Source organism: Pseudochaenichthys georgianus, chromosome 10, assembly GCF_902827115.2.
Source record: "Pseudochaenichthys georgianus chromosome 10, fPseGeo1.2, whole genome shotgun sequence".
Taxonomy (NCBI): Eukaryota; Metazoa; Chordata; class Actinopteri; order Perciformes; family Channichthyidae; genus Pseudochaenichthys; species Pseudochaenichthys georgianus.
Window position 1 is genome coordinate 19,369,100 of NC_047512.1, and position 22,788 is coordinate 19,391,887.

At 41.4% G+C, this 22,788-nt stretch overlaps 2 protein-coding genes across 3 annotated transcripts; both read right to left on the bottom strand.

The window, feature by feature from the left end:
• Positions 1 to 1,107: 1,107 nt before the first annotated feature.
• Positions 1,108 to 4,331, bottom strand: ran (RAN, member RAS oncogene family). 2 transcript variants are annotated; one of them, XM_034092752.2, is made up of 7 exons: positions 4,226 to 4,331; positions 3,276 to 3,333; positions 3,053 to 3,137; positions 2,229 to 2,354; positions 1,911 to 2,098; positions 1,626 to 1,796; positions 1,108 to 1,484 (listed from the first exon to the last, which is right to left on the bottom strand). In XM_034092752.2, exons 2-7 carry the CDS (start codon positions 3,318 to 3,320, stop codon positions 1,440 to 1,442), a joined length of 660 nt encoding a protein of 219 aa, XP_033948643.1. In that variant the 5' UTR covers positions 3,321 to 3,333; positions 4,226 to 4,331; the 3' UTR covers positions 1,108 to 1,439. The 2 variants fall into 2 exon arrangements, with proteins under 2 accessions (XP_033948643.1, XP_033948644.1); XM_034092753.2 differs by lacking the exon at positions 4,226 to 4,331 and adding an exon at positions 4,179 to 4,203.
• A 5,169-nt stretch (positions 4,332 to 9,500) lies between these two features.
• On the bottom strand, positions 9,501 to 18,246 carry ndufs8b (NADH:ubiquinone oxidoreductase core subunit S8b). The gene is made up of 7 exons (XM_071204630.1): positions 18,104 to 18,246; positions 17,130 to 17,178; positions 16,976 to 17,041; positions 16,782 to 16,871; positions 15,588 to 15,760; positions 14,602 to 15,410; positions 9,501 to 9,585 (listed from the first exon to the last, which is right to left on the bottom strand). The coding sequence occupies exons 2-6, from the start codon at positions 17,176 to 17,178 to the stop codon at positions 15,201 to 15,203; spliced, it is 588 nt and encodes a 195-aa protein (XP_071060731.1). The 5' UTR covers positions 18,104 to 18,246; the 3' UTR covers positions 9,501 to 9,585; positions 14,602 to 15,200.
• Between the last annotated feature and the right edge of the window lie 4,542 nt (positions 18,247 to 22,788).

Consider the following 22,788-nt stretch of genomic DNA (forward strand, 5'->3'; position numbering starts at 1 on the left):
GTTATGAAATGTTACTTGGGCAAGACCTCTGGGCTCTCCACAATATAGACTTGTTGCACTACTTTATTTTGTATTTTATTATATGTTGGAGGAGCTCAGGTCATAAGATTTGAATGGCCATTTCTACACTGTAGCTTTGTGCATGACAATAAAACCGTTGAATCTGAAAAAGGTATAATTTACATCTGACTTCTGATTCTCTCTCAACAATTGAGGAATATTCGCTGGAATCTCAAGGGTCCATCACGTAGAGGCTTTATAACCCTGTTAAGGGAATAATAGCCAGGTAGAAGACACAAGTCCCAATGAACGTGCACAATAACTCTCTGTAGACTGTCTCAATCATGTAGAGATCTTCGCCTGTGCCCTGAATGAAAGAAGGTGACTGACACCTGGTGGCCATGGACACGTTATAGAATGTCAAATTATTCGAAACACCGTTGGAAATATTTTAAATAAAAGCCTCGTCGTTGTGTCCTACACCCCCCACTTGTGTGTCTACACCGTCTTTCAAAATCTCCATTAAAAAAAAGTGACACAGCAGACTACACATAGCAGCTATATTTGATGCTTACATACCCACCCAGTGGTCTTTAGCCCTACCTGGATTATTACATCCTGTCCCTAAGGTTATAATGCCAAGGCTTTGTGATGAGTGAGTTAATAGTTGTTATCAGATAGGCACTATACAAGTCAACTAACATCTTGCTATGTAGTGCCAAGAATCGGCCCAGAGTGCAAGATAAGCTAAATTGATATTTTACTTACAAAATATATCAAAACCCATAGATGTTGTCTGTCTTGCCAAGTATGCATTTCAGCTGTAGCTTTAAATTACATGTTCCTTCATCATAAATATTCAAACAGGTTGTGGTATGAAAATTGTATATACAATTATAATTGCCAGGCCTCCTTGAAAAAAAGGGTTAAAAAAAGAAATCATGTATCTAAATGGGACCTTCCTGGTTAGTTTCTTTTAACCGATTGCTTACTAGCTCTGACAATTGGTGAGTCTCTTTTTTCTACTACAACACATTAAATGTCATCGTGTTCCCCTTTGACTCTGGGGTCACTATTGTCCAAGAAAAGAAATTATAAAACAACATGTTATATTGAGAATGTTTTTATTCAAAGTTTACTCCCCTAAGTGTTTCCAGTACACCTTACAACAGCATTATGAGAGCCAGGTCAGTGCAGCGGAGGGTGCTCGATGATGGAGTAGCACGTTGCCATGCCAACAACACTAGGGTGGTTGTGTCTCATACAGTGAATTTAGAACCACGACTTTTCCATCAAGTTTTTTCTTTTCTTAGTTTTCAAACAAACAAAAAAATTCAAAAATAAAAAATCTGAAAAGGGATTTTACAGTTAAGGGGGCAAAACTCCAACAACTATCTGTCCACATTGGGGGGTGAGAGAGGGAAAATGCAGGTAACAGGTTAAAGGTCATCTTCTTCGTCTGGGAGTGCCGTTTGTGATGCAACCTGGACAGAAGACATATAGACTTTTAGATTGACGGTGCAATTAAGAGTATTTTTTTTTAAATTCAGTTTTCTTGTGTTAAGAGGTAGCTGGATTAGAATATCAGTCGACAATCTAAACAGACACTGCACATTTATACTTACTTGAAGCTCTTCTTCGTACTTCGCAGCAAGGTTGGGGTCCATTTGGACCTCTGGGGGAGCGAGGGCGGGCATGGCCACAAACTCCAGGTTGGGGTCCCCGATCAACTTCCTTGCTAACCACAGGAAAGGTTTCTCGAAGTTGTAGTTACTCTTGGCTGAGATATCGTAGTACTGGGGACAGAAGAGTTGTGGCAATTAGAAATGATAGTTTCCACCAAAGACTCTAACCAAATCATTCTTCAATTCCAACACAAGTGATTATCATTTTGTGAGCTCAGTTATTACCTGCAGGTTCTTCTTACGATGAAACACAATGCTCTTGGCTTTGACTTTCCTGTCTTTGATGTCAACTTTGTTGCCGCAAAGGACGATGGGAATGTTCTCACAGACACGGACCAGATCACGATGCCAGTTGGGCACGTTCTTATAGGTGACTCGAGAGGTGACGTCAAACATGATGATAGCACACTGAGCTGTTGAGGTAGCAGAAAAGTTTTAACACACTGTTCAATTTAACTGTTTAAATGCAAGTCTATGGGGATTTAGTAGTGACGGTTGTAGGTATAATAACCAGAACAGCAAGTTAAAGATTTTGAAAAGCACCTTGAATGTAATAGCCGTCTCTCAGGCCTCCGAACTTCTCCTGACCAGCTGTGTCCCACACATTGTACTTGATGGGTCCTCTGTTGGTGTGGAACATCAGTGGGTGAACCTCTACTCCCAGAGTTGCTGTAAAACAAGCAAAGACAAGATGCGTTAGGATAGGAAAGTTGAAAAGGATGCACTCAAAAACATGTTTTTATTATTATATTGGGGAGGCAATGCAACTGTTAAGGCAATTGGAGAATTCATATATCATAAAGGATAGAACTGTTGACAATTTATTGATGGCACTTGCCGATTTAAAAATCATAATCTGCAGAAATTAGAATTTTTGGATTGCCTTCTTAAAATTAGATTGTCTTCCAAAAATATTTGCTACAATATATAGATTGGACAATGTACTGAAAAACCTTCCCAAACCAGATTTGGGAGAGAAAAAAGAATCCCCATTCATAGCGTGACCAAGAAACATACTAAGCAGGACATTTATGAATGGAAAAGTTGACTTTGTAGTGCTCCCTGGTGGATACATGATGCAACAAACTTGATGAACTCAAACCAAGTGTGGCCTCTGTGTACTGCAAGTTATTGTAACTTACATGGTGGTGACTATTACTAATATATAAGAAGAATAGGCCCAGTAGAGGCCTAAAGGTCATGGTTTAACCCAAAGCCCACTAGTATGACCCTGCTTATTGATGCACAAGCGGTTTGTTTTTGTTTGTTGGCAGCAAACTCGAGATTCAAAGTTAGTTCTACATATTTAACTCTTCACCTGTAAACATACTGATGTGTGCCTAACATTTTAGCATGGGGGTACTCACCAACATATTTTTTCTCAAACTCTCCTGTGATGTGCCTTTTCACAAAAGTCGTTTTTCCTGTGCCTCCATCTCCTACCAGGACGAGCTGAAGAAACAGAGCACATTACGTTTGGACTGGATTGTACTGGAAGTTAGCACAGCTGGCCCAATATCACCAGTACAATAGTCTACACGCTTAGAAGACAAACTAGCACACATTAGAAGGTATATAGTGAGCACTCACCTTAAACGTGGCCACTGGAACACACTGTGCCATTGAGTCCGCCATGGTTGCGATGGATCTAAGTTAAACAAGACAAGGCGGGATGGTTAGCACGTTGTACTCCTCTCTGCTAACGTTGCACTTTGTTAGATAGTAATCAGTTACGTAAAACTAGCAGTGCTAGCCGTTTTCAGGTTAAATTAGGGGGATACATTTGCGGTTTGTTAAAACGCTATTTTGACGCAGTTTAAAAACGTGAATACTATACCGCCTGTAACCAAGCGACACCCTATTCTAGCATTTTCGATCCAGGCTAAGGTTCCAAACCGTTAGCACGCAACGTCTGAATAGGCTCACATTTTACTGCACTTGAAACGAATACATGCATCATAGCATACTGACTTTAGATGTAAAACATGATATGCACGCTTCTCCCACCCGTATTTCAGCGCAGGCGGTTGCTAGCTTGCGAGCTAACAAGCCAATGACGTTAGTTAGAGTGCGCCATACGGATACGACCGCACTTTTTCTTATTCGACTGGAACAATCAGACGGCAAGACCAGCTAATGTTTCCTGATGAGCAACTTAAATAAAACAAAACACAGATAAAACAGACTTACGGCCTTCTTTATTGTGTGGCATGTAATCAATAATGCTGACCACACGTTATATGACTAATTAAAGTGGCTCTCAAAAACAACGCAGTGAGATGATAGAGCGCAGAGCGGTGCTTGCTAGCCTGTTAGCTAGCACAGCATGGAAGCCATTCTTTTCACCGAGCTAACGGCTAAGTTAGCACGCGAAATCAAAGGGCCTTATGTAGTTACTCAAGCCTCGCAGGTTCATACACGACACGCCAAATGAGCCCAAATCACATCATAACGTTCCCCGTTGCTTTAACTTACTTTCCCAAAAACACATACTTGAAATATGGGATGGCCCGCAAAGAGAGAAGATTGTAGAGACTCACCGGTGTCACTGCCTAGAGAGAAAGGAGGTAAATGACTGCGTTCGCGGGAGATTCAGCGTGCACATATGAGTCAGTTTCCGCCCATGTCATGTGATCCACGCAGCGGTAAAAATGCTTTGAGCAGTGGCGAGCAGTGACTTTTATACAAGTCCCTCGTCGGAAAAAAACAAAAACAAAGAAACTCCAGCCAAGTCGAGCCTTATCAATGCAACGGAAAGGGAAAGAGTTAAGCAAAACGTTTTTATTTACAAATGACGAATACAAACAATCATATCATAACACAAACTGCGTGTGTAGGCCAATGATTCAGTATGTCTGTTAATACGAAAAATACCCAAATATATACAAATGTTTAAAAACGTAGTCACCCTGTAGTAAAGTAGTAATAAAGTATCCTTTCATACAATGGACTAATAGACTATATGTGTGTACACGTTTCAAGTTGTTATCATTAACATATGCAGAAATACAGAGAAGCCGTTTTAGGCAATGAAAATAATAGGTTCCCATCAACAAATCTCATTCTATAAAATCAATATGACCAACTAATAGCAAATGCAAGTGCTAGTTATTATGTTAACTTATAGGTTTTGAACCGAGTCATTCAAATTGATGCAAATTCAGAAACAGGTTTATTGCCAGGTAGGTTCACACATACGAGGAATTTGACTTGATGTCATGTGCATACATAACATATAAAACAAGAAATCTAATATAAAACAAAAAATCTTTAAGGACACCGTAATAAAATATAGTTAAATAGCAATAAAATAAAGCAGTAATTTACATGGAAATAGAATGCTATGAACGAATTATAGGATATAAAATATGAAATATGAAACAAGAAATATGTGCAGTAAACAGTATGAACATTGTGTGCATTAATGTAATGCATATACTAGAGACTACGTTGTGGCTGAGGTAAGTGTCAGTGGGGGGGCCGGGCCGGTAGCGGAGGGGAAGAAACTGTTCAGGTGGCGAGAGGTTTTGGTCTTGCCCAGAGCTGGCTCTGGTCCTGCCCATAGACTGTATATATAAATGGACGTAGTGTCCGTGACGTCACCCATAGGATTCTGCAGAGTTGCCGTGAAGCCCTTAGTAGGCGGAGTCGGCCACTAACGGCTTGACTGTGACGTCAGAGTCTAATCCCGCCTGCTCCAAATAAAGGCAAAGAGGCGGAGCCGAGGCGCGACCTGCTGCCTCCGAACTGGAAGTAAACAGAGCTAGCTCAGGCTAAGAAGCTAAACTCACATGAAATACATGCATACCAAGTTACTGCTAACAGTGTAGTTCCCCTATATAAACGTTACATTCATAATCAAATGGGACAATCTGCAAGAGAATTAGCTATATTTTGTTATTCTTAATGCTTGTCATTCACACGTTGAGAAAATTATAGACATATATAGTATTATAGACATGTTGGCTTGGAATTCTAACTAGTCAACAAACAATAATTGATATCTACCATCGCTATTACCGCTGATGATAAAGGTCTTTCCATATAGACACATATTTTTGAATTGACACAGCCAAAGCAGCAGGTATTGTGATATTAATTGAGCATGGGCATTGAGAATACATGTGCTAAGTCTGTAGAAATCAAATCACACCATTAACAGAATGCAGGATGCAGGGGCTGACTGGGACTTCAAATCAGCACGGGACTCTCGACCGGCCCACTTCGGTACCGCCGGCCCACCTCGGTACCGCAAGTAAATACCGCTAGTAAATTGTCGACGGGGGGGGGTGCTAGTGACTTATCCGACCGGCCCACATCGTCCGACCGGCCCACTGGGATTCGTCCTGAACGTCCCGATGGCCAGTCCTCCCCTGGCAGGATGTACTATGATGAGAATAGTGTGTAGCATTCAAGTACTTGATGGGTCCTCTTCAACAATATAAATGTAGCCAAACAACGATTTTAAGTTTAGTTCATTACAGTAAACTAACTACTGGTTAAACTAAGGTTTTTATAAGGAAAGAAAATTCAGCCCAAAAATATCCAAATGTTTACGAAACATAGATTACTTCAGGAGGGGATTTCCCTAAATGTGCCTTCAAGTATCCCACATTTGTTGAGCTGCTGCTGCTTGAGGACAAGCTGATTATGTATCCCCTAACAGAGAGTAAATACTAAAAAGAAGCAAGAAAACACCAAAGAGCTGCTAATAAGGAATGATAGTCCCTATAATACTGCTTTCTTTCTTTTAGCAGGTCCTGAGTCAATCAATCAATGTTTATTTATATAGCCCAATATCACAAATGTTACATTTGTCTCAGTGGTCTTCACAGTGTGTACAGAATATCAGTATGACAATACGACACCCTCTGTCCTTAGACCCTCACATCGTACAAGGAAAAACTTCCGAAGAAAACTCACAGTTTAAAGGGAAAAATGGGAGAAACCTCAGGGAGAGCAACAGAGGAGGGATCCCTCTCCCAGGACGGACAGACGTGCAATAGATGCCGTGTGTAAATTGAAAAGATAATACATTTGCAACATAGGAAGTCCAAATGTTTGGAAATGCATGTGTGTGTAATAGGAAGATGAATCCACGAGGATATCCATCCAGGACCGATGATCCAGGACCACAGCCACGACTTGCGATCCAGGGCTCGCGATCCAGGACACAGGACCGCAGGACCATCCATGACTCCGGATCCCGGCGTATATAGACACCAAAAAGAAAGAAATTTGGGGAAGCTGGGTTAATCGGAACATGAGAGTACACAGGTATAGACAGAGAGAAGGAAGAAGTAAGATGTCCCCCGACAAACTAAGCCTATATCAACAAAACTAGGGGCTGAATCTAATCAGCCCTAACTATAAGCTTTATCAAAAAGGAAGGTCTTAAGCGCACTCTTAAAATCGGATAGGGTGTCTGCCGCCCGAACACAAACTGGAAGCTGATTCCACAAATGTGGAGCTTGATAAGAAAAGGCTCTGGCTGTTACAACTGGAGCACACAAAAACTGATAGGACCCAAATGCACGACTCTAGACAAAAGATGATTCAAAAAAGGTTTTACTGTGATGATAAAACAAGGTAATCCATTCACAAGGTTCAAAACGATCTGGCACTTGGCACAGGGAACACACAGAATATATACAAAAGCAAGGGACTCCACAGGTGCAAACAATAAGGGCGGGGCAGGTAATCAGGTCCGTGGACAAACAGGCAAGGTAGGAATCGAACTACCTGAAATGAGAAGGGAAATGACAAAGTAAAACAGGAAATGGCAGACACGGACTTGACAATATAGACTCACAGAGAAATAATACTAACAGATCTGACGAGACACAACAGTACCCCCTCCTCTACGGCCGACTCCGGACGGCCCAGAGTCCTGTGGATTAAGTCTGAAAAAGTCCTTTATCAGTTTCTGATCCACAACAAAACTTGCTGGTACCCACGACCGATGTTCTGGACCGTATCCTTTCCAGTCTACAAGGAACTGTCGGCCGCGTCCTCTCTTCCTGACTGCTAGCAGTTTCTTGACATCATATATCAGACCGCCATCTAACATCCGGGGGGGAGGAGGAGGCTTGGATGGAGGAACCAAACGACTCTCCTGAACCGGTTTGACTTTGGCAACATGAAAGGTCGGATGGACTCTCAAGGACCTGGGCAGGCGCAGGCGAACAGCCAGGTTGGGTGTTGTGGGCATACTCCACCCATATCAACTGCTTGCTCCAAGTTGTGGGATTCTGGGACACCAGACACCGTAAACACGTCTCCAGTTCCTGGTTGATCCTCTCTGATTGACCATTAGCCTGTGGGTGGTAACCAGATGTGAGGCTGGGAGTGGCTCCTATCAGGCTGCAGAATTCTTTCCAAAACTGGGAAACGAACTGCGGCCCACGGTCTGACACCACATCTCGAGGAAATCCATGCAGCCTGAATACATGAGATAAGAGCGCTTCTGCTGTCTCTTTAGCAGAGGGAGATTTGGGCATGGGGATAAAGTGAGTCATTTTGGTGAATCTGTCAACAACAGTGCAGATGGTGGTGTTACCTGCAGAGGGCGGCAGTCCAGTGACAAAATCCAGCGAGATGTCAGACCATGGGCGGCTTGGAATGGACAAAGGTTGCAGTAGACCCATAGGAGACTGGGTAGAGGTCTTATTCCGAGCACAGGTAGTGCAGGCTGCCACATACTCAGTAACCTCCTTCTCCATTTTAGGCCACCAAAACCTTTGCTTTATCATGTACATAGTTAGCCTGATACCTGGATGACATGTTAATACAGATGTGTGAGCCCAGTGCATCACGTCAGAGCGGACAGATGGGGGAACAAAGAGGCGGTTAGGGGGGCCACCACTGGGTACGGTTTTTCCCTCTAAAGCTTGATTTACCTTAGCCTCAATTGGCCATGTCACCCCTCCTATCACCTGAGTGGGCGGTAAAATGGACTCTGTCTCCTTGGAAAGAGCCTCTGGGTCAAAAAGCCTGGATAACGCGTCTGGTTTGGCGTTCTGTGAGGAGAGAGTGAAGTTAAACCTATTGAAGAATAAGGTCCATCGTGCCTGTCTGGAGTTTAACCTCTTAGCCTTGTGTATGTACTCCACATTTTTGTGGTCTGTCCACACAATAAATGGCTGTTTTGCCCCTTCTAGCCAGTGCCTCCACTCATCCAGTGCTACCTTCACGGCTAATAACTCTATTGCCTACATCATTGTTCCTTTCAGCCGCAGTCAACTTACGGGAAAGGTAGGCACATGGATGGAGCTTACTGTCTTTCTCTGCCCTCTGTGAGAGGACCGCCCCGATGCCCTCGTTGGAGGCATCCACCTCCACCGTGAACTGCCGTTGGGAATCCGGGATGGTAAAAACAGCTGTAGGCTCTGGGGCTGGGGCAGCCACGTTGGAAGGAGCGGCAGGCACACTATCCAACCGTGTGAGTACATTATGGAGCTGTTCAGCCAGGTGATTAATTTGTGTTGTAACTACGCCACGAAACTCACTCTGGCTGCTAGTCAGGGTCATTACTCCCTGGTTTATGTCCTTCATTTCTTCCTCCTGCTGCCGCAGACGTTGAGCCTGAGAGCAGAGCGCTGCCCTCAGGGTTTGAGAGTCGGCTGAGTCCATTTGTTGGCCAGATCGTAAAGTTACGACTGGAGCACACAAAAACTGATAGGACCCAAATGCACGACTCTAGACAAAAGATGATTCAAAAAAGGTTTTACTGTGATGATAAAACAAGGTAATCCATTCACAAGGTTCAAAACGATCTGGCACTTGGCACAGGGAACACACAGAATATATACAAAAGCAAGGGACTCCACAGGTGCAAACAATAAGGGTGGGGCAGGTAATCAGGTCCGTGGACAAACAGGCAAGGTAGGAATCGAACTACCTGAAATGAGAAGGGAAATGACAAAGTAAAACAGGAAATGGCAGACACGGACTTGACAATATAGACTCACAGAGAAATAATACTAACAGATCTGACGAGACACAACACTGGCTCCCATTGTACTTTTAGAGACTCTAGGAACAACCAACAACCCTGCATTCTTGGAACGCAATGCCCTAGTAGGACAGTAGGGTATAATGAGTTCTTTAAGGTAAGATGGCGCCTGTCCATTAAGGGCTTTGTAGGCGAGAAGAAGAATTTTAAATTCTATCCTGTGTTCTATCAGGAGCCAGTGTAAGGCAGCCAGAACAGGAGTAATGTGGTCCCTTTTCCTAACTCTGGTTAGTACACGAGCCGCAGCATTTTGAATCAGCTGAAGCGACTTGACTGACTTCTTGGTACTCCTTGATAATAAAGGCAAGGCAAGGCAAGTTTATTTATATAGCACTTTTCGACGCAGGGTAATTCAAAGTGCTTTACAAAAAAGAAATGAAAGACATTAAGCATTAAAAAAGAAAAGCTAATAAAATAAACATTAAGGAAAAATACATGGATAAAAGTTACAGTGCAGTCTAAAATATGAATAGTTCAATTAAACATTACAAGAAAAAGTACATGGATAAAAGTTACAGTGCTAATAAAATAAACATTAAGGAAAAATACATGGATAAAAGTTACAGTGCAGTCTAAAATATGATTTAATTTAGACAGACTTTCTTCACCATATTTTGCTCGCATGACATCCACAATCGGACCCTCAGGAGGCTGTACACACCCCCTCCCCTGCTTTGCTTCCATAACAAAGTCTTTAAAAGTGTTACCAAAACACTCCGTGTTACCAAAACACTATTTTTCATCCGTCGATGCCAGATATTCCAAATATCTCTGCTTTCGAGCAGTCCCTCTCATAAATGTCATGGAGTTTAATTACGTTTAGAAAAAGTACATGGATAAAAGTTACAGTGCAGTTTAAGATATGAAAAGTTCAATTAAAAGCAGCGACAAAAAGAAAAGTCTTCAGCCTGGATTTAAAAGTAGTCAGAGTTGCAGCGGACCTGCAGGTTTCTGGGAGTTTGTTCCAGATATTTGGAGCATAATAACTGAACGCTGCTTTACCATGTTTAGTTCTGACTCTGGGGACAGAAAGCTGACCAGTCCCTGAAGACCTGAGAGATCTGGATGGTTCATAGTTTAGCAGGAGGTCAGTAATGTATTTTGGGCCTAAACCATTCAGTGCTTTATAAACCAGCATCAATATTTTGAAATCTATTCTTTGACACACAGGAAGCCAGTGTAAAGACTTCAGAACAGGAGTGATGTGGTCCACTTTCTTAGTGTTAGTGAGGACTCGAGCAGCGGCGTTCTGAATCAGCTGCAGCTTTCTAATAGATTTTTTAGTGAGACCTGTGAAGACACCATTGCAGTAGTCGAGTCTACTGAAGATAAAGGCATGGACAAGTTTTTCCAAATCCTGCTGTGACATTAGTCTTTTAATCCTAGATATATTCTTTAGGTGATAGTAGGCTGATTTAGTAACTGTTTTAATGTGACTGTTGAAACTCAGGTCAGAGTCCATGACTACACCTAGATTCCTGGCTTTATCTGTTGGTTTGAACATTGCAGACTGAAGCTCAGCGCTAACTTTTAAACGTTCTGCCTTGGCTCCAAAGACCATTACCTCAGTTTTATCTTTGTTTAATTGGAGAAAGTTCTGACACATCCAGTCATTGATTTGTTTAATGCACTTACTCAGTGTTTGAATTGGAGCATAGTCTCCTGGTGAAATTGTTACGTAAATTTGTGTGTCATCTGCATAGCTATGGTAACTTATTTTGTTGTTCTTCATTATCTGAGCCAGTGGTAGCATGTAGATGTTAAAGAGAAGAGGCCCCAAGATGGAGCCTTGAGGAACCCCACATGTCATATTTGTCAACTCAGATGTGTATTTACCTATAGAAACAAAGTTGTTTCTATCCTTTAAGTAGGATTTAAACCAATTTAGAACTGTTTCCGAAAGTCCCACCCAGTTTTCCAGTCGGTCTAGTAATATGCTGTGGTCAACAGTGTCAAACGCAGCACTGAGATCTAATAATACTAACACTGAAGTTCTGCCACTGTCTGTGTTTAAGTGGATGTCGTTAAAGACCTTTACAAGAGCAGTCTCAGTGCTGTGGTTTGGACGAAAGCCTGACTGGAACACATCGAAACAACCATTTAAATGCAAGAAATTACTCAACTGTTGAAAAACAACTTTTTCAATGATCTTACCTAGAAATGGCAGGTTTGATATGGGCCTGTAATTGTTCATTACTGAAGCATCTAGATTATTCTTTTTTAAGAGCGGTTTAATGACTGCAGTTTTCAGGGCCTGTGGAAAAATACCTGAGTGAAGAGATTTGTTTACTATATGAAGTAGTTCTGAGGCCATGCAAGGCAAAACATCTTTGAAAAATCCTGTTGGAATAATATCAAGGCAGCAGGAGGAGGACTTCAGAAGTTGTATAATGTCCTCTAGGTTTTTATCATTAATCTGATGGAATTGTGTCATGATGTCTGAATTGATGTTAAGTGGACACAGAGACAACACATTTGCTGTTCCTGATGCAGAGGCACTGACTGCTTGTCTGATTTTCTGAATTTTGTCAGTGAAAAAGGAGGCAAAATCATTGCACGCCCTGGTGGTTAGAAATTCAGAGGCTACTGACACTGGGGGGTTAGTTAGTCTGTCGACGGTAGCAAACAAGGCACGTGCGTTGTTTTTGTTTTTGGTAATGATATCAGAGAAGAATGATTGTCGTGCGTTTTTCAATTCCAAATTATCAAGGCCAAGTCTCTCTTTATAAATTTCAAAGTGAACCTGGAGATTTGTTTTTCGCCACCTGCGTTCAGCTTTTCGACATTCTCTTTTTTCTGTTTTAACGGTCATGGCCTTTCTCCATGGAGATATTTTCTTCCCAGTCACTTCCTTTACCTTAATTGGAGCAATGGCATCTATAACATTTTTAGCTCATCTAGCTCATCTACTGAGATGTTAGCAGGGGCAAGTGTGGAAGAAAAATTCTGAGTAAACATTTCCCTAGTATTTTCAGTTAAATATCGCTTTGTGGTTACCTCTTTTTGAACACTTGTGTGAACAGAAATAGAGCTCTCAAAGAAAACACAGGAATGGTCAGAGAGCGCAACATCAGTCACCACAACCTTAGAGATATTCAGACCCTTTGAGATAATGAAGTCCAGAGTGTGCCCCTTATTGTGCGTGGGCTCCGTCACATGCTGAGTCAGTCCATAGCTATCAAGAACACAACACAGTTCTTTAGCCCCTCTGTCCTGGGGGTTGTCAACATGGATGTTAAAATCACCAACAATGACTAGACGGTCAAAGTCAATACACACTATAGACAGCAGTTCAGTAAAGTCATCAAAAAAGCTTGCACAGTATTTGGGTGGCCTATAGATATTTAGGAACAGAGCTCGAGAGGAGCATTTCAGCTGAAGGGCCACATATTCAAAAGAATCAAAGTTTCCATACGATGTCTTCCTGCATTGAAGGGAATCATTGAACAGAATAGCAACTCCACCTCCTCTCTTATGCATTCTTTCCTGACTCATAAAACTAAAGTTGGGAGGGGTTGATTCGATAAGAACAGCTGCACTGTTATTTTGTTCAATCCAAGTTTCTGTTAAAAACATAAAATCCAGATTGTGCTCAGTGATAAAATCATTGATTAAAAATGTTTTTCCTGCCAAAGACCTGACATTTAATAAAGCTAGTTTAAGTTTGTTAAACACACTATCAGTCATGTTTTTTGTAACAAGCTGTGGCTGACATGGAATCACTGCTAAATTAGATAAACTCACACAAACGTTTGAGCGCTTCCTGTATCTAAGATGATTTACCGCTCTTAATCTATTTCCTATCAACACAGATATCGGCAAAGCTACTGGCAGGCAGGGCCCGGGCATGTCCTGGAAAGAGTTGAGAGTGCCATACGCCCTTGAGCCTGGACCCAGCAGATATCAGTTTGCAGATTGTTTTGGTTTGGATGATTGTGGTAGGCATGGTGATGAAGCCGGGGCAGATGGTGCGCGTCTCTGCAGTGATTTTGGTGGGCGTCGTTGAGGGGCGGGGGTAAAGGACATGCTGCCAGCCCTGCGCATCGCCTTAGTTTGGTCTTTGAAATCCAGGAAGGAATCGGTGCCAACCCTCTGTATCTCCTTCATGTGTTCAACGATCTCCAGGATGGTGGGCGAGGGCGAAAGGGTGAACGGAGTATCCTCAAAGGCGTTGACAGGGGGGGGGGTGACGGGCGGTGGGGACTCCTCCGTGTGTTTCATAGGTCTCCCATAATCAGAACATTCCTCAGGCGGGTGCAGTGATACTTCTTCAGGGTTTTCTGCACGATGTGTTGTGTCTATCTCCTGTTTTGATTCCTCTTGCCGCTTGTCCTTGGCAGAGGGAACAGATTGATGACGCAGGCAGTTGAATATGTTAGAGATAAACAATTTCACTCCTGGCTTGTTCAGGCAAACTCCATTTGCCTTGAAAAGATGTCTGCGATCCCAGAAAAAGTTAAAATTGTCAATAAAATGCACAGAATGGTCAGTACAGGCAGTTGAAAGCCAGGTGTTCAGTGCAAACAATCTGCTGAATCTCTCCACTCCTCTTCTGACTGGCGGTAGAGAGCCACTGATGAACACCTCTGCATTTAGAGAGCTGACAGTTTCCAACAGACATTTAAAGTCTTTTTTCAGCACTTCTGACTGTTGTTTCACAACATAATTTGTTCCAATGTGCAGTACCACATTCTTCACAGTTGGATGTTCAGCCCCAATATGCAGGATCTTCTCAGCCAAGTCAGAGACCGTATTCTTGGGAAAACAGAGTACTTTGATGTTGTTCTTACTACACAGACCTTTTACATCTCTTACAGCAGAGTCACCCACAATCAGAGTTTCAGGCCCAGTCGTTAGCTTTCCCTCTAGCCTTTTACTTTTGGAGTAGCTATCGGTCCTTACCCTGCTGTGTGAAGAGGACGGGTTATCCAGGTCATCAGAAAGGGATCTCCGGTTCTCGGTCAGCGGAGCGTATCTGTTCTGGATTGGCACACTTGGTGGTTTAGGAGGATTGTTTGTAATTCTCCCTTTAGCAGCTGTCCACTGCTGTTTAGGGGTTGAAGAGGCGCTCTTCCTGGGTGATAACAATGCAGGCCAGCCGGTCGCATCACATATTTCTGAGTGTTGGGCTCTGCCTGTTATCCGTCCTCCCAAATCCCATGGAAATGATTTACTCTTCGGCTTTGCACCCAGAGAGTTCCAGGGAGGACTACCACTTGTAGATTTATTACCCGGTACACAGCCCTCCTGTTCCTTGGAATCATTGTAGCTGCTAACTAGCTGTGAGTTAGCATACCCTTTTCCACTATTTTGCAACACTGGTAAAGTGGTGTCATTCCCACAACATAGTCCATTCACTTCCACGTTAACTTCCAACCGTTGCATTTTCATTTCCAGCACAACTATCTTCTGTAGAAGTTTGTGGAAGTCATCTGTAGAGAACGGAGGCATTTTTCTACCAACTAGCTTAAGCTAAATAGCATGCAGTAGCCTACCAGGCTTTAGCTGTTGCTAGGCCACGCTACTGTAAGACTGGGGTCGTCGTAAAAATGTTGAAATATGGCTGAAAACCTCCGTCTATTTACGAAGATGAACTGTCCCAGTGATCGGTTAATGTCCAGGAGCCGCTGCTCGAAGTTTTCAGAGAATAAGAATAGGAAAATCAACATAAAAAGTAAGCAGAGGCAGGAGCAAGCAGAAAAGCGTCTGCACTGTAAGAAAGATAAGAGCAGAGTCAATTCACATAAATAAAGAGTTACAATAATCCAGCCTAGAAGTAACAAATGCATGGACTAGTTTCTCTGCATCGTTTTGAGGCAAGATATGCCTGATTTTTGCAATGTTACGTATGGAAGTAGGCGGTAGGCGGTGAGTGTGCTGGTGCTCACCTGAGCAGGGCAGACGGCCTCACACAACTTGCAGGCGATGCAGCGCTCCTCTCCATTGGGGTAGCGGCGGAGGGCGTGCTCTCCACAGAAGCGGGGGGACAGAGGGCCCTTCTCAAACGGGTAGTTGATGGTGGCAGGTTCACAGAACAGGTAACTCATGGTCATCCCCAAACCTGCAGGAAGGTGAGGGTTATGACTCACTTAACTATTATTGTTGATGTTATCAAATTCCATTAAAGGACTGCCAAAGCACTTGTATGTTTCTTGATACATTTTGACTTCCCTATACCCTGTCTGTGGCACAAAGCACTAAGCTCATTCCTTCATATGTTGCTCCATTTTTGAAAAAGGAGCTAGGGGCTTCACATTTTAACAATTGTGCTCAAACTGAAGGAAACGTGCATGTATTAGAGACTTTTATGTTAAATTTATGTGGACTTTTATTACGTTTTTAAAATGTTGGAGTATTATTAATCACAGCAGTCCAGGTATTTACTGAAATTGCTTTGTGGTTACAGTAATTGTTGCTACCAATTCACATGGACTTCTCATTAACTCTCTTTACATTGATGCAAATACTGACTTGGATTTTACTGTGTTATTATTGACATTTAGTAGTTTTGCGATTTGATTGTCCCTCTCATAAAATCAAATAAACTATAACAACTATTTTCAGCCTTAAATTAATACATATTGTGTATGTTGAACTGACTCATGCTAGACTGTGCTGTGCAACAAGTAATCCAATTGTTGGACCCATTTATGTATTTTGATACATTTTTTGAGAACTATAAACTGTATCAAGTAATGGTTGGTTGACACTAGGGGTGGCGCCATATACCAGTATTGATGATTTGAACATTTATATATTAATCACGTTAAAACTACACCTATGATAATATTGTGTAAATATACCAGACTCTCTCTCCACTTTTCTATTTTGAGTGTATTTAATTTGCCAAAAAAGAGAAAAAACAGACAATAAACAAAGTTAAAGATGACAACTGATAACATTGTTTTTTTGTTCTTTCATTTTTCTGAAGATATCACATAACCTCATAATCGGGAATTATTTAGGCAATGATTATTAATGCATGGAAAATCTGATAATGTGACAGCACTTCTTCAATAAGAAAAATGTAGAATAACATTAAGACCAAATGCACTACATTGATTTCATAGCAATCCCAGTACCTCTAAAGAGTTCTGTCCACAGGAGGGTGGTGGCGGCCCGGTCAGTGGTGGACTTCATGTCTGTTGGCAGTTCCTGAGCATTTACGAACTCTACAAGGAGAATAAATGGAGACAGAATGGTTGGATAATTTCAAATATCAGTCACAAATGGTTATTCTGCCACATTTGAGTTTATGACTTGTAGCAATACTTACTGTAGCCCTCTCTCAGCACACTGAGACTGAATTGGCGAATGGCACCAGGCCCATATCCAAAGGTGCCTGGAGATACATACAAATGTGATACAATTATGTTGATGATGCCAAATGTTATGTTATTGTTTCATTGATACCTGGTGCAGTATAGTACCTGGTTTAGAGTAACATTGGAGGAGACGCAGACTCTGAGCAGTAGACATCTGAGAAGAGAAGACTGAGGAAAGAATATTGACATATTTTTGAACAGAAGGAACTAAACATGTTGTAGACCTCCATTAATGCAACCCAAACAAAAGCTCCCCTCTGAAACAAGGGAGGAGTGAGTGAAGGATGCTGACTGAGAACATTCAACTTGTATTTGTTTTATTAAACAAAAGAACGTATACAAATCAAGTGGTTTCTTACAAAACAAATAATTGACTTGTTCATGTAAATAAAACGATTTTTCCAGCAATATAATTATAATCATATGTAATTAAAATATGTATGAGTCTCTTCAAGACTCTTTTCTTAAGCAAATGCCCATTCAAATGTAAAGTTAATGTTCCACATGTAGTGATTGGAAGGTGCATACTCTAATCTGGCGCCCCAAATCCCTGCTGTTATGTAAACGATGTGCCACATTCATGGCAGTCAGGCATAATCGGAAGAATAGGAACTAATTTACTCCATACGATTTAATTTGGAGCTTTTGAAGATAAAATTCAAAAATGGTTACACATATTGCTAAATCAGCGATCAGGCAATATACAAGGTAAAATTAGCATACATTACAATGTAATGTAGCATATTGGTAAGCGTTTGTTCACATGTGAAATTAAATTAACGAACTGTAGACACGTGAATCCCCACACTTGTCTACTATCTATCAGCTTTGCGACTACTTTGAATCCATTTAGGCAAACGTTTCCCCTAAAGGTCTACTTAAACCGTGTGTATGGTATTTACGATACTACATGTACGCCACATTACAAAGTAAAATAACGTTAGCAAAAATGCGTAACAGGTCGATGCAGTTTAATCAGGGTTGCCAAATCTCACGCATCTGGCGTGTGACACACGCTTTCACTCTCAATCTCACGCTCTCACACTGCCCAAACTATTCTCACACCAAAACAAGAATACCGAAGACTAGAAACGGTTTTGAAAACTGTTGTCACGTAGTGATCGTCTTCTCAATAGAACATCTTTGATAATGTCTTCTGGTCAATCAGAATCAAGAAACGGCGAGTTGTTGTTGCAGGAAGTCCCGACGGAGAATACTTTTGCTGTTGTACATCGATACAACATTACGTGTTGATAGAAATCAACGCGTAATGAAATAAGACCCCACGGTATGATGATTGATAGGTGTGTGGGCTGTCTTTCATGTTGACACACAGAACAATGACTGCGGTCAAGCCAGCCTCCACTTGGGAAAACACAGTCAAGCCAGCCCGCACGTGATATTGGGGTGCGCGAATATTAGAAGCATTACGGTAAAATCCCAGCGTTTACTCGGTCAATAACAAAAGCACCAATAAAAACAAACCAAACATATTAAATTAAGAAATATGTACTATATTATGTGATCAATAATTATTTAAAACAAACTACGTATAACTACCACGAGTAAATGTAAAATGTAAGGAGTTTCAAAATAAAAGTCCTTTGAAATCTCATATTGAAATCTCATATATGAGCTATCAGCCCTGTGTTTAGATAAGAATAAAACGAAATCTCTCCCTGATGCAAGACGCATCTCACTGCAGGGTGATAGAAGGACAGCCCATCTACTCACCCAGAAAAAATCAGGACATTCTGATGTGGAGTTTCAAAATAAAAGACCTTTGAAATCCCATATATGAGCTATCAGCCCTGTGTTTAGATAAGAATAAAACGAAATCTCTCCCTGATGCAAGACTCATCTCACTGCAGGGTGATAGAAGGACACCCCATCTACTCACCCAGAAAAAATCAGGACATTCTGATGTGGAGTTTCAAAATAAAAGACCTTTGAAATCCCATATATGAGCTATCAGCCCTGTGTTTAGATAAGAATACAACGAAATCTCTCCCTGATGCAAGACTCATCTCACTCCAGGGTGATAGAAGGACACCCCATCTACTTACCCAGAAAGAATCAGGACATTCTGATGTGGAGTTTCAAAATAAAAGACCTTTGAAATCCCATATATGAGCTATCAGCCCTGTGTTTAGATAAGGATACAACGAAATCTCTCCCTGATGCAAGACTCATCTCACTGCAGGGTGATAGAAGGACACCCCATCTACTCACCCAGAGAAAATCAGGACATTCTGATGTGGAGTTTCAAAATAAAAGACCTTTGAAATCCCATATATGAGCTATCAGCCCTGTGTTTAGATAAGAATAAAACGAAATCTCTCCCTGATGCAAGACTCATCTCACTGCAGGGTGATAGAAGGACACCCCATCTACTCACCCAGAGAAAATCAGGACATTCTGATGTGGAGTTTCAAAATAAAAGACCTTTGAAATCCCATATATGAGCTATCAGCCCTGTGTTTAGATAAGAATAAAACGAAATCTCTCCCTGATGCAAGACTCATCTCACTGCAGGGTGATAGAAGGACACCCCATCTACTCACCCAGAGAAAATCAGGACATTCTGATGTTGAGTTTCAAAATGGATGGATGGATGGATGGATGGATACTTTATTCATCCCAAGTTGGGACATTGGGTTGTCACAACAGCATGGACTCATTGTACAGAATCAAAATAATCTTTAAATAGAAGAAAAAAAAGAAATAGAATAAATCTGAGCTTCTATAGGCTAAGACTGTCGGGGGACGCATTGCTTCTTCCTTCTTTCTGCCTGCACCTGTGTATTCTCATGTTCTGATTAACCCAGCCTCCCCCAAATTTCTCTTTTTTGTGTGTCTATATCTACGCCGGGATCCTGAGTCGAGGCTGATCCTATTATATGGGATTTCAAAGGTCTTTTATTTTGAAACTCCACATCAGAATGTCCTGATTTTTTCTGGGTGAGTAGATGGACTGTCCTTCTATCACCCTGCAGTGAGATGAGTCTTGCATCAGAGAGAGATTTCGTTGTATTCTTATCTAAACACAGGGCTGATAGCTCATATATGGGACTTCAAAGGTCTTTTATTTTGAAACTCCACATCAGAATGTCCTGATTTTTTCTGGGTGAGTAGATGGGCTGTCCTTCTATCACCCTGCAGTGAGATGAGTCTTGCATCAGGGAGAGATTTCGTTTTATTCTTATCTAAACACAGGGCTGATAGCTCATATATGGGACTTCAAAGGTCTTTTATTTTGAAACTCCACATCAGAATGTCCTGATTTTTTCTGGGTGAGTAGATGGGCTGTCCTTCTATCACCCTGCAGTGAGATGAGTCTTGCATCAGGGAGAGATTTCGTTTTATTCGTATCTAAACACAGGGCTGATAGCTCATATATGGGATTTCAACGGTCTTTTATTTTGAAACTCCACATCAGAATGTCCTGATTTTATCTGGGTGAGTAGATGGGCTGTCCTTCTATCACCATGCAGTGATATGAGTCTTGCATCAGGGAGAGATTTCGTTTTATTCTTATCTAAACACAGGGCTGATAGCTCATATATGGGATTTCAAAGGTCTTTTATTTTGAAACTCCACATCAGAATGTCCTGATTTTTTCTGGGTGAGTAGATGGGGTGTCCTTCTATCACCCTGCAGTGAGATGAGTCTTGCATCAGGGAGAGATTTCGTTTTATTCGTATCTAAACACAGGGCTGATAGCGCATATATGGGATTTCAAAGGTCTTTTATTTTGAAACTCCACATCAGAATGTCCTGATTATTTCTGGGTGAGTAGATGGGGTGTCCTTCTATCACCCTGCAGTGAGATGAGTCTTGCATCAGGGAGAGATTTCGTTTTATTCTTATCTAAACACAGGGCTGATAGCTCATATATGGGATTTCAAAGGTCTTTTATTTTGAAACTCCACATCAGAATGTCCTGATTTTTTCTGGGTGAGTAGATGGGCTGTCCTTCTATCACCCTGCAGTGAGATGAGTCTTGCATCAGGGAGAGATTTCGTTTTATTCTTATCTAAACACAGGGCTGATAGCTCATATATGGGATTTCAAAGGTCTTTTATTTTGAAACTCCACATCTGAATGTCCTGATTTTCTCTGGGTGAGTAGATGGGCTGTCCTTCTATCACCCTGCAGTGAGATGAGTCTTGCATCAGGGAGAGATTTCGTTTTATTCTTATCTAAACACAGGGCTGATAGCTCATATATGAGATTTCAATATGAGATTTCAAAGGACTTTTATTTTGAAACTCCTTACATTTTACATTTACTCGTGGTATTTATACGTAGTTTGTTTTAAATAATTATTGATCACATTATATAGTACATATTTCTTAATTTAATATGTTTGGTTTGTTTTTATAGGTGCTTTTGTTATTGACCGAGTAAGCGCTGGGATTTTACCGTAATGCTTCTAATATTCGCGCACCCCAATATCACGTGCGGGCTGGCTTGACTGTGTTTTCCCAAGTGGAGGCTGGCTTGACCGCAGTGAACAATGGGGGCTATCCACCCTTATCCACAATGTAAAGTCATTCACACAGCCTCTTCCCTCTTCTCATGTGAGGAGCAGCAGGTTCAGCTTTCAGAACAAAGTAACAAAAAAATTAAATGGCATTCATTTTTTTTTTTAAATATGTCGTGTAGTAATAGATTTATTTATTTTTCTTCTCAAGAGAGTACCAGAATGTGTATTTTATGTTAGTATTTCAAAAAATCTCCTCGGGGACAATCCCCCCAGACCCCCCTTCAGGGGTTGGGTTTTCAGCATGTCAACTCTTTCACTTGTGGGGAAATTGCAGGATTGGCTTCAGGTCGCCGTTTTTATTTACTACAAGACAAATGTGCCTTTTTGTTTCATACAGTTCAATTTGGATTGAGACAGGGAAATAATCTAAACCTCACGCGTGGCATTTCACTGTCAAGGGGAGCATGTATGTAATTACATTGCAAATACTGACCTGAGCCCCACCACTGTATGGGTTAGCCGTACCATAGATTACCCAACAAAAATACTCCGGAGCCGATAAGTCAATGAATTGCTTATCGCGACAGGCACACAATAAAACAGTGGAAACAAACATGTGTTTGACTTTCATTAGTGAAGGAAACTGTGTGCCCTTTATAGTCTGTGTCCAATATTGTGTATTTGTATATTGCATATCCTATTATGCTAAAGTCCTGCTACTGACACGATAGCAGTCATTTCGTGCGCATAATGTGTAATTAAACCCATGATATCAAAATCTCACTCCAGCCAGGTACCCAAAGTTGGCAACCCTGGTTTAATTTATTACGTTTTTGTAATTTACATCCAACTATTCTAGCGTTACATGTTGGTTAGCCTAACAATTATTGACCCCTGATTTGATATTACACTGAAATTACATCGATCCCCAACTCCAATGTCATAATATCTACTCAATTTAGCAGGGTACTTAACATTGTCTCTATATCCCGAAAGCCTTATTGTCAACTGTTACCAGTCCGCACGTATAATACTAACCTTTTGCAAGTGTAGCCTATTAAAGCTACATTCAAGTGCTCCTCATTAGATTCCCATACTTTATTAGTAGGCCTACTCTTGGTAAATGTTATAATGCATACGATTGAATGAATACGATTAATTGCAGAATCCCCTTATACAGTATGTGAGCAGCATATTGTACAGTAAAGATGGCACATTTTAAATCATATAATAATATGAGCATATTTATCACTCTGATGTCATGTTTGAATAATC

Coding starts and splice junctions, on each gene's coding strand:
- ran (XM_034092752.2), bottom strand. CDS start 3,320: ATGGCGGACTCAATGGCACAGTGTGTTCCAGTGGCCACGTTTAAG. Junction 2,355..3,052: donor GTTTGAGAAAAAATATGTTG/GTGAGTACCCCC, acceptor CTTGTTTTACAG/CAACTCTGGGAGTAGAGGTT. Junction 1,797..1,910: donor ATCGTAAGAAGAACCTGCAG/GTAATAACTGAG, acceptor TTCTGTCCCCAG/TACTACGATATCTCAGCCAA.
- ndufs8b (XM_071204630.1), bottom strand. CDS start 17,178: ATGTCTACTGCTCAGAGTCTGCGTCTCCTCCAATGTTACTCTAAACCA. Junction 17,042..17,129: donor CCAATGTTACTCTAAACCAG/GTACTATACTGC, acceptor ATGTATCTCCAG/GCACCTTTGGATATGGGCCT. Junction 15,761..16,781: donor GTGGACAGAACTCTTTAGAG/GTACTGGGATTG, acceptor ACCTTCCTGCAG/GTTTGGGGATGACCATGAGT.